The sequence below is a fragment of the Cenococcum geophilum genome, assembly GCF_001692895.1.
Source record: "Cenococcum geophilum 1.58 unplaced genomic scaffold K441scaffold_7, whole genome shotgun sequence".
Taxonomy (NCBI): Eukaryota; Fungi; Ascomycota; class Dothideomycetes; order Gloniales; family Gloniaceae; genus Cenococcum; species Cenococcum geophilum.
Window position 1 is genome coordinate 1,211,446 of NW_027137565.1, and position 11,105 is coordinate 1,222,550.

At 47.7% G+C, this 11,105-nt stretch overlaps 4 protein-coding genes across 4 annotated transcripts; 1 reads left to right on the forward strand and 3 right to left on the reverse strand.

The window, feature by feature from the left end:
- Positions 1-259: 259 nt before the first annotated feature.
- Positions 260-1,572, forward strand: K441DRAFT_674389 (uncharacterized protein; the record flags this gene model as incomplete). The annotated part of the gene is made up of 2 exons (XM_067650751.1): positions 260-670; positions 769-1,572. 2 exons carry the CDS (start codon positions 260-262, stop codon positions 1,570-1,572), a joined length of 1,215 nt encoding a protein of 404 aa, XP_067507762.1.
- A 520-nt stretch (positions 1,573-2,092) lies between these two features.
- Positions 2,093-6,214, reverse strand: K441DRAFT_543393 (multidrug efflux transporter AcrB transmembrane domain-containing protein; the record flags this gene model as incomplete). The annotated part of the gene is made up of 4 exons (XM_067642733.1): positions 2,093-2,199; positions 2,283-4,706; positions 4,827-5,883; positions 5,939-6,214. 4 exons carry the CDS (start codon positions 6,212-6,214, stop codon positions 2,093-2,095), a joined length of 3,864 nt encoding a protein of 1,287 aa, XP_067507763.1.
- A 722-nt stretch (positions 6,215-6,936) lies between these two features.
- K441DRAFT_629203 (putative extracellular lipase) lies at positions 6,937-8,788 on the reverse strand. Its single transcript, XM_067646220.1, has one exon. It carries the CDS (start codon positions 8,672-8,674, stop codon positions 6,998-7,000), a length of 1,677 nt encoding a protein of 558 aa, XP_067507764.1. The 5' UTR covers positions 8,675-8,788; the 3' UTR covers positions 6,937-6,997.
- Positions 8,789-8,988: 200 nt separating this feature from the next.
- Positions 8,989-9,679, reverse strand: K441DRAFT_654300 (uncharacterized protein). The gene is made up of 2 exons (XM_067647669.1): positions 9,627-9,679; positions 8,989-9,578 (listed from the first exon to the last, which is right to left on the reverse strand). Exon 2 carries the CDS (start codon positions 9,402-9,404, stop codon positions 9,075-9,077), a length of 330 nt encoding a protein of 109 aa, XP_067507765.1. The 5' UTR covers positions 9,405-9,578; positions 9,627-9,679; the 3' UTR covers positions 8,989-9,074.
- Positions 9,680-11,105: the final 1,426 nt, after the last annotated feature.

Below are 11,105 nucleotides of genomic sequence, written 5' to 3' on the forward strand. Positions count from 1 at the left end.
CATACCAGATTCCTCCCTCCATTTCGCTTAACTTGCAAAGATGAAGTCTTCACGGTGGGCCTCTGAAACCTCCAAATCCCCACCGACACCCCCGCAACAAGAACCATCCAAGCCTGAACCAGCAACGACACAGCAACCGGCACCAATACCAGAATCTGCACTTGTAGAAAGCACTTCAGAGTACAGAGTACAGTCTCCGTCTCCCCCCAAGCTGGATTTACTAGGACTCTAACATGTTTTGCATTCACAGACCGACGACATGGCCTACGACCCCGCCATGGACGAATTCGCCCAAACTCGCGCCCCCGATGACCTCTTTTTCGACGACGACTTCACGCCCATCCCCGAACCCGTTGTCGAGGCGAGCCCTACGCCTGCACCCGCGCCCGCACCCGCACCCTCCGCCGCTCCTCCAACCGCACCCCAAGGCCCTGCGAACAGTGCTCGGGGACGAGACGGACACCGCGGGGGACGAGGACGCGGAGGGCGGAGGGGCGGGGCGCAGGCTCCCATCCCCACAGGCCCCGCAGCAGCTGTGGCTCCAGAAGGCGCTGCGAATGAGAATAGCGAGGCCGACGGCACAGCGGCAGAAACGGCGAAGCCGCCGCAGACACCGCATAAAGAAGGCGCGGTGCGCGGGGACCGTAGCGGGACTGGTGGTGTAAAACGGGTGTGTATCCCCTCTGGACGCCCTTCTCTTGCACATTAAATTCAATAGACGAAGCCGCTACGCTCGCGAACAAGTCTTGCTAACCCTACCCCGTGTAGACCAAACTCACCGAAGCGGAGCTCTCGGAGAAAATGGCGTCCATCTCGCTGAAGAACTCGCTCCTGACGGCCGCACACGCGCGCGCTGAAGCTGATCTCGCATCCTTTGAGGCACGCGAAGCGCAAGCCGCGCAGCAGAGCGCAGAGAAGCGGAAGCAGATGCAGGCCCGCCAGAAAGTGGACCGCCAGAACCGCGCACAGATGATGGGCGAGCGCGAGAAGAATCGGCAGCGCAAGCTGGAAGCTGTCGGCGGCCGCGAGTGGGATTTTGAGAAGGAGGAGGGGTTCGGCGGTACAGGCGATGAGAAGAGAGTGGGGAACATGAGAGGAGCGTTTGGGGGTGTGGTCGGTGGCGTAGGTAGCAATGCGCCACGCGGAGAGGTAGCGGAGGAGGATAATGCGCCACCGAGTACACCACCGCATCGCGGAGGCGAGCGTGGGAGAGGCCGGGGCCGCGGAAGAGGTGGGCGGCGTGGTGGGAGAGGCGACCACAACAACACCCCGCGCTCCGCAGCACCCGCTCAATCACAGAAACCGCCGTCAGCATCCGACTTCCCTGATCTCCCAGCTGCTACGGCTGCAAAAGAGACTACCAGCACCGTCTCACAGCCCAAGGTCCTCGATTTTCCCATCAAGGGCAAAGCAACCAACAAGAACCCCACCACAAGTACGACATCTCAACCTGCTGCAGTGAGAGCAGGAGAGGAACCTCGGCCCGCTCCACCGCGGAAGCAGGACAGTTTCGGCCTTCCGTCGCCTGCGGCGGGGAAGAGCTGGGCCGATCAGGTCGAAGGGGCGTCGTGATATGTTTTCTAACCTTTTCTTATCTTCTCATGCCTTTTTTTGGTCTGATAATTCTACGCCTGGTTCCCTTTGCCTCGCTTTTTTCTATTTCGTTAGCTGCATCCTCTTGTTTCACAAATTGCATTGGCAAGCATGGTCATCTGCTTAGGCGTTTAGCGAGAGGCATTCGGGGTTACGCTTGCTCTGAAATGTTACGGGAAGTGTTTTGGGAGAGACAGCTTAGGGCTTTCTGCTGGGTTTGGATTGTGGCCATGGTTTTTTTTTTGTTACGAAAGTTTGCATGTTGTGGAGAGGGAGATGTAACAGGTGACAATATCAAGACTAGAAATGGGATAGAGCAGACGGATGGTCTAGAGCGGCAAAAGAAGCGGCGGTCCCCCAAGAATGAGGCTTGGACATAGCAAAAAGACTAATTAAAAAGACGAAAAACTACGAATCGCCATTTACATTCCGATGAAATTTCTTGCATTCTAAGCCTAAAAGTACAGGACTGAACAACTACATTGCCTAGTTCTCTTCTCTACTCGTCCGAGTCATCCTCGTAATCATCGTCGTTCAGTAATGCAGGATACTGCCTCGACCTAAGATCCTGCTCTAAGCCGCCATCCGACTCTGGGTCGACGTAGCCTGCAAGATATGTTAGCCATACTATCATTGTAATACGCCGCAGCAGAAACATATGCAGGTAAAGACTGAGAAAATAAGCATACCTGTTCCTCCAAACAAGCTCAACGCTACCGGCAAGAATATAAGCGCATGTGTTGCTGCCCACACCACCAGTGCCAACCATACTCTGAAATAGTAGATCTCAAAAATTTTACTCCGCGTAAATGCAAGCACGCAAACTCCTAACAACTTCGTGATGGTGATACCGCTAAAGACGCTTCCGCCTACATTCACCAACGCTGTCCAAGCGCGTGCATCTCTTGCTCGGAACTTATTTCGAGGCGCACGCTCCATAACAGTTCGCGACGGGAAAGTGAAAGCACGGGCGACGTGTGCACAGAATTCGACAGAGATGCCCACACTGATAATCAGGTTAACTAGAGAGACAGCATTCAGGGAGACATTGACCAAAGCCATGGTACCAATGATGTCGGTGATAGTCATAGCAACAGTGAGGGTAACAATAAGGCCAGTTTGCAAGGAGCCAAGGAGGGTGGTAGTTACGAGAAGGATCATGGCAAGAGCAGAACCGATAAGAGCGCCAGAAAGGCGCACGATGGAGATATACTGGTCGAAGAAAATATAGAATTTAGAGTAGGCAAATACGGAAGCGCTAGTACGTTCAGAGATGGTAGATGCAATGCGACGAGCTGCTTTGTAGGCGCCAATGTAGTCACGTTGGCTACGAAGGCGCGTGTGAGAGGTACGGAAATGGGACGCCGGGATTGTAAGTCGCTCTTTGTCAATTACAAGAGCATTGCCGTACGCCGCTGCCCCACCGAGAGCGCAATCACTCGAGGTAGGCGCTTCAATCCAGCGGGAGAGGTAAGAGATAAATTCTTCGCCTTCCGGCATACCGGAGAGAGTGAAGTTCCAAGGAGGGTTACGGTCCTTGAAACATGTCGTATTTTTATCACCGCTTTTATCAACACAGCATTTGTCATTTGAAGGCTTCAACCAATAAAAGAAGTCATCCAGCCAGTTAGCAGCCGAGGTAGCAATGTAGGAGGCTTCTGGTCTCTTTCTCTCTTGCTCCAAGATATTGGCTAAGGATGCCTCTTCACAAGTTGCAAAACGAGCACAGAGTTCTTGCTGATGCTCTCGTTGAGTTACATTCAATTCCCTTGTGACAAAGTACACTGGAGGACCTGCATCGAAATACTCGTAGAGGTCGTTGAAGTACTGAATGAGGTACGAGTCACTTGGGATGGCGATTCGCTGATCCAAACCCAACTCTACCTTTGGGAAAAGTCCAAGACTCGCAGTGAAGAACCCAAGGAAGATCGTGATAATGGCGACTTTGGTCTTCTTCCCAAGCAGAGCAGGGGCATAGGTCTTGCGAATGAAGCGCTGAAGGCTACCTTCTTCGTCAACACCCTGACCAATACCTCCGTTGATGTAGCCTGAATCAGCGCGTCGGACGCGGACACACGGAAAGCAATCTGCTCGGTTTGCCTCTACTCGACGTTGATTTAGAGCTAGGACAGCAATGAACATGGTGACTTGTAATAAGGCATTAATGAATACAGCGCCAGCCGCGTAAGCTGCGAAGTTACGGACTGCCGGCATGCCAACTGCGGCTCCAAGCGCAAAAGCAGCGGTCTCAGTTGTCGCCGAAAGGAGGATACTCGGCCCCATCCGCCCTAGAGCTCTTCCAACGCGCTCCGCTACGCTGCCTTCGGGATGGCTGACATTCACACGTTCAAATTCGTGGACAATCAGGAAGATGTTATCGACTCCAACAGCCAGGACCAGGAATGGAATGACTTCGGCGATGATCAGGGTAACTTTGATGCCAGCCGCGGAAAATAGGCCCACTGATGCAGATACCGACATAAGGACAATCAAAATACCGACCACGCCAAGCATGAATTTTGATTGGACGAGAGCGTTTGCTGGGTTATGGAGAATCGAGGTAGCCACAAGAGTTGTCGATCCGAGCGCGAGAGATGCGTATAGGAACATGATTACGTAGCTTATTACGACAATTTTCGCATCGGTATTCGTCGATTTGTTCAGCTCTTGCTCCAAGCTAACTTCTGTCATAAAGGAAAGTCTCAGGCCTCTATCCTTTGCTTCAGCTTGAACAGCGATCATCAAGTTTTTGAGGCTGTCCTCCCAGTCCATTGCCCGTTGCAGTTCTGTAGTGCCTTCCGCAAAATTGTTCACAACCCAGGTAACAATAAGAGCTTCAGCATCGACAATACTTTTGTTCCAGCTTCCGAAAATCATTTTGGGATCTAGGGGTTGCTGGAATGTTGGTAAACAACCGACTGGCTCATCTGCACAATTCTGTAGTTTAGTTTGCCATTTCTGGGGAACTTTGGAGAAATCCCCTTGGAAGTATCCTGTGACCGACTGAACTACACAGTCGTCCCCAATGGGCCTAAAACAGACATCATGTAATGTGGCCCCGTTGTCGAGAGATTTAAGACGTTGAACACGAGTTTCGACATCAAACCACCAGCCTACATGTAATGTGGCCCCGTTGTCGAGAGATTTAAGACGTTGAACACGAGTTTCGACATCAAACCACCAGCCTACATGTAATGTGGCCCCGTTGTCGAGAGATTTAAGACGTTGAACACGAGTTTCGACATCAAACCACCAGCCTAGAGTCTCGTAGCTTAAGACAGGTCCAGGACCATTTCTGCCTGTGTCATTCACAAGGAAAGCTTGCTCTGCGCGAAAGAAAGGCCCGAATTCTGAGTCGAAAAATGCTTTCTCCTCCGCTGCGGCAGAGTTCGGAGCAACCCATAAACGGACCGGGTCGGTTTCCACAGCGAATCTAAGCCATCCCAAGCTCATCAAGACAACCACCAGTATGCTGGTAAAAATTGTGATAGCTGGAAAACGAGCGCAGACATAGCCCAGTCTACTGAAAGCTTTGTCACATGCGGTGTTCAAGAAGTAGTGTTTAGTAGGTCTATCCAACATTCCGACGCTGTGAACCATATCACCCTCATCTTCATCATCACTTGGGTCGGGGTCCTGAAGAAGCCGCAAGCGATCGTTTTTGTGTTTGGTGTGCCTTTGGCGGGCGACATGACCAGAAACAGCAAGGACAAGAAGTCCAATGAATACTGAATAGACGACGATAACCGCGAATGAGAGGCACGGGAGAAGTCCTACGTAGCACTGCTTGCTTTTAGTAAGCTCCGGCAAATCTGGGCAGGATCCGGCGCAATCCACGCAAGCACAACGATAAGTTTCATCAGTATCGTTGCAACTCCTAACGGTCTTGTTCATCGGTGTCATATCCGGGTATTTCGTAGCATCTGGTCTCGGGAAGTTCATCTGGAACGGGCTACCAAGGAACTTTTTGTCCCCAAGGAACTTGAGGAATAGCGTAAAATCCTTTGCGCCTCCTCCGATGAAGTCCATAGCCTTTCCATTTGTAGCACCAAATTTAACATCTTTGCAGCTGTTATAGAACTCGGACCCATATTCATTCGAAACCAAATGATCCAACTCTGTAACGATGAACTTGTCTCCTATTGCTTTTGTATCTGTAACGTTGATGAAAAGTGACTGGTCGGGGGAGCACGTAAATGTGCAAAAGAGATTAAAGAAGTTCTCCTTGCAGGCCGGACATGCTGCAATAAGGCTCTCTGCCCGCTTGAGGTTGCTCTGCAATGCATCAAGCTAACGGAATATCAGTACACTGGGTGCCTTAATTATGCCAACAATGTAACTTTACCTGCTCGGAATTACAACAGACATCGGAGTCGCACCATTTATCTCCACAAATATCGACAAGTGACTCTTTGAGCTCCGCGTCTGGTCTCTTTGCTAATCCGTTATCTGGACATGGTAGTTGCGGTCCCAAAAACCCATCGCTTCCACAGTGTCCCCTGATAGCACAGCGCCCTTTCTCGTGTTTCTGAGCTAAGCCATCATCCGCAAGAACTGTTATAAATAGGAGAGTAAACAGCAATGCTGTTACTACTCTCCAACTCCTACTCGCATTCTTCATCCCTAGTTTTGTTCGCTGGCTGCGGGCGAAGCGCCCTGGCCGGACAAGTTGCACCGGGGTCGGAGTGTTGATCTGTCAAGCAGGACACTGCAGCGTTCAAAGGGCTTCCAGGGCTCCGTAATATGATTGGGTGAGGGGTGAAAACAGTTCAAATAGTGTCCTCCAAAGACGAGGGCACTTTCAAGACCACTTGGATGGTTTTCAACAGTTTAGGAGGTTTGAAGTAAGCTCCGAAGTCTTTGAACGTCGAGTTATTTCCAAGCTCAACAACAAGGCAAGTGATTTAGATGACAGACAATACAAGTAGGAGATATGGCAGGCCGGGGGGTATTTTTGTGGATGATGCAGAGATGGCTGTGGTAGAGAGCGTTGAGGCAATTGTTGTTGTTGCGCCACGCCGAAACGCAGGCACACTGATCGTCACATCCTTTGGCGACGTCACCAGGTCACCTCGCGTGCTCGCTTAATCCGGCAATCTGGGGAGGTCAACCCGGCAACAATATACTATATGTGCGCAGAATCCTGGAAGGCTTATTAAGCCTTGCCAGCTGTAGCCTTAGGAATGGCGGTAATTCAGGATGTTAGTCTCGATATTCAATGGTGTCCATTGCCGACCCTTCAATTCAATAATGAAATCATTAAAATAGGCCTACACATATCTGGGAAGCAACAAGTATAAGTTATCTTGCAAAGCAGACATTAAATAACAAATAAATTATTAGGCCATCAGCATCAGGGAGTTCGTAATTAAGCACCACCTAATTCCCATAGTTATCCCCTGTCTCAAATATGAAGACTAGCGATGTTTGACACGATCACATTGTAACTATCCGACCTGAAATCATCAACAAGAAGGGTTGCACTCGTTGCATAAAAGTTCATCAGCTGTTGGCCTGCGCTCCACTGCGGCCAGTTCATATAGCCTGATCCGGTGTTTGGATCCAAGTTATAAACGAAGGAGAAGTAGTACGAATGAATAGATGCAGACGCATAATTAGGCAAGATACCGTAGAAAACTCGAAGAAGGTCACTGCCATGGAATGTGCCTAGGATAGGTGTCCCATAATCGTATGAGGCTAGATATGACCAAGAGGGGACGTCGGGATTGATAGCTGAGCTAATTTCTAAGAACTCACGGCGGGCAAGCGTAAACGTGAGGTCACCGAGGATGGCTGCCAGGCGCTTGAACTGAGGATACCATTCATTAAAGATAGATGTGCGGAATGGCGAGCCATCTGACGCATCATCTGGGTACGAGGCAACCAGTTGCTCAATAACTTCTTGGGTAGCATCGTGGAAGATTACATTAAGGAGGTAGCTCACGAGCTCAGCTGTAGTGGTGATGTTGGACTGAAATAATGCAAAGATGGTACCCTCATCTTCTTGGTCGCCAACGATAAAGGGGACTTTCGCATATTTGCCTTGTTCAGCCAAAACTTCGGGAGAATCCGTGAGAGCGGTCCCGTCAGGTCGAGGTAGGTAAGATAAAGCTGCAGAATTATAGCCCAGGATCCCAGGAACGGAATTCGCAGCGTCGAGGTAAGTTGTGTAGTCGACACCTCGCAGACACTCTAGAGTATCACTTGCAGAAGCGCAGCCTGCGTTCCTGACTACCGTATCATAGACCCCCTGTCCTTTCGGACAATCGACTGTGTCGGCTGGAACAATACTACCGGAATTCATTATTCCTCCACGGAATAATGCCTTCCCATTGTAGGTATTATCTCCGTCATACAGTGCCATCTGGTCAAAGACGGAGATTGCTCCCGCAGATTCACCCCATATCGTAACCTTCTCCGGATCTCCTCCAAATGCTTCAATGTTGTCTGCAACCCACTTCAGACCAAGTCTTTGGTCCAAAAGACCCAGATTCGCCGAACCATCAGCTAGGATTTCCGAACCAGGAAGGAATCCAAACCCTCCAACACGGTAATTCACCCCTACGAAGATGATTGGCTTCCCTTGCGTGATGGAATCTGCGACAAGAGATGCACCATCGTACGTCAAGGCAGATCCAAGCTCGAATCCGCCACCAAATATCCAGAACAGGACTGGTAATTTAGAAGAGGATGTTGTTCCAGTAGGCCGGTTTACATTAATAGTAAGACAATCCTCACCAGCATTAGTCACTGTTTGGAAGATCGGAAGGTCAAGAATCATGCTGAGGATGTCCATAGGGAGGCTAGAGTCGACCTGGAAAAAAAATTGGGGGCAAGCTTTTGCAGTGCCTGTCGCTGTAACGGTACCAAGAGCCGAGGTGAGTGGCTGCGGAGGCTTGAGTCGTAGTGATCCTGTTGGAGGCTGCGCAAATGGGATTCCGTTGAAGGTGTCGACACCAGAGGTTGAAGAACCGATTACTGTTGCTGCAGGGGCAGCAATGGTAACTGTCGGCCCAGAAGCTCTTTTTGCTGGAGCAGCCAGGGCGAGGGGAAAAAAAAAGAAAAGGACTGAAATGAGCATTATGCTGGCGGTCAACGAAGTTATACAGTTGAAATAACTCTCGTCACTGTTGCGTATATTGACTTTGTGTTTCTCACTCTCTCCTTAGCCGTATGACCGTATAACCGCCTAGCGTCTGCTTCCCTTTTCTGATATGGATGGCCTTTGAGCGAGCCTACTACAAATATAGACGTTAATGTATATGCTTGACGATAAACAGTGTACTTACTTTACAAGATCTGAAAACCAATGGCTTTCTCCTGATAAACTCTCACTTCCCTTGGGCCTTTGTTGGGTAGACGGCTTGACAGTTTGATAACATTTATGAAAAAAGACCGAAATATATATAAACTATGTATATTCCGTACCCGCATCGAGTACGCAAGTAAGGCTCTACTCACATGCTATTTCAACATTCCTTTCAGAAATTGGACAAATGACCAGCAGAGATGTCTCTTTTGCACAGCATTCCCGAGCCTAGCTCCACTCTTACATAGTATACGGACGCCTTGAAATGCGTTTTCAATACGGTGAAGAACTTAGGGCTAATCGTGGCGAGCCTGGGAAGAATTAGGCGATTTTCCCGCACGGAATCAGTACTTAGCTTGGAGGTTAGGCCCCATGATCGGTTCAAATCTCGTGGCTGAATAAAGATATACAGGGTATAACTCGTTCTCGTCAGGATTTCGATAACTGTATCACTCACCCTTCGGTGACATGTGATTCTCCTGTTGATCTGCAAATCCCACATTGATAAAATCGAGCTATGCGTACTGAAATCTTTTCCTTAGTTATGGACGGATCTCTCTTATTATTTCTGCCACTTGTTTTCCACACGCTTGAGCCTACACAGCATTTCGAAAGGAGAATGGAAACCTAGCAGCGAGAGATACGGCTGTCTTAGTAGAAGGTCTCTTGTACGCCTCTACCTCAATTAGAAGAATACCTACGAGGGTACGATGAAAATACTTACCAAGTCATGTCTAGAAGATTTGCAACTAGATATCTATCACATATCGGGGGGGCTTTGGTGCGGTTACGACCCGGGTTATTACGAGGTTAGGGCAACCCCCCCCTAATATTGCAAACGAACCCCGCACGAGGTCGCGCAGCGACCGCCCCCGAGTACCCTCGCACGCGATTTTGGGCGAAAAGGTATATAATTTATATTAGATCGGTACTTTATAGGCGATCGCGTAATATTACCTTAAAATTTAAATACCTAAACGCGTTCTATTATTACTATTATATATAATAAAGGTAGTATATATACGTAGAGACTAGACGTTATTAAGACGTCTTAGTTACTATAGTATAGTCCTATATTAAGGCGTTTTAGTTACTATAGTAAAATAACTATTTTAGAAATAAAATAAGTATTATCTAGTGTTATATATATATACTACTTAAAAGGGAGACTTTTCCTCTCCCGCTTTAGAGGCTAATTAGTAATTAAATATTCTTATAAAGCTAATCTAAAGAACGCCAGCCTTTATAGCTATTCTAGCTAGTTAATAGCCTATCTTTCATCTTTTACTATACCACCTTCTACGCGCCGTTTTATATCCTTAATTATCTTATAGTAACGGCTATAGAATATAGCCTTGCTATTAACTCGCTAACGCGTCCCCTAATAGTAATTAAGAGCTTTAATTAACAGCCTACCTATTAGCCCTAACGTTTACTTAATCTAGAGCTAGAAGACTAAATTGCCACTCTAAAAGCGTCTTATATTTTCTTGGCGACGCCTATAGGTTAAGGATAAATAGAAGAGGTTAAGCGTTAGCTTACAACAGTAGTAGGATTATAGTAGACGTTATAGTAGACGTTATAGTAGACGTTATAATAGACGGCTAAGTAGGGTCTATAGTAGTAAATAGGGGTCTCTCTAATAAAGGCTTTAATAGAGGGCTCTTTAATATCTCTCTAAGTGTTAGATATACGGGAAAGAGTTTATCTAAAGACAAAACCTAGCTATTAATAGGTTTAGAAACGGACCTAGGTATAGATATAAATAAAATAGGTATAGGGCCGTCTAAAGGTAGACGTATAAACTCTATAGGCCCTATTTAGATACCTGTCTTCCTTTACTAGATCTATATAGATACGAATAATACTAATATTAGGTAAAACCTAAGTAGATAGTTATATAGCTATAAGGTATATACGCTATATATACCTAGAAAAACCCCTTTATTACTTCCTACTTAGACTCCTCCTTTTCCCTTAAAGATTTATCTATTTATATAATATACCGTATTATTCTATTAATTAGACTCTGTTACAGCGCTAGTAAAAACTAGTAGATTGTGGTTAATAGATATTAGTAGATTATAGCGGACAGTCGCAGAAAGTTTTATACAGTTTTAAATAATTACCGTTATATGACTAGAGGATTATATATAATGTTAAGCGGCGCCACCCTCTGTCTCCTTTCTTTTCTCTAGCTTTA

What these genes read in the sequence shown, in the direction of transcription:
- K441DRAFT_629203 (XM_067646220.1), bottom strand. Translation starts at nt 8,674, where the DNA reads ATGCTCATTTCAGTCCTTTTCTTTTTTTTTCCCCTCGCCCTGGCTGCT.
- K441DRAFT_654300 (XM_067647669.1), bottom strand. Translation starts at nt 9,404, where the DNA reads ATGTGGGATTTGCAGATCAACAGGAGAATCACATGTCACCGAAGGGTG.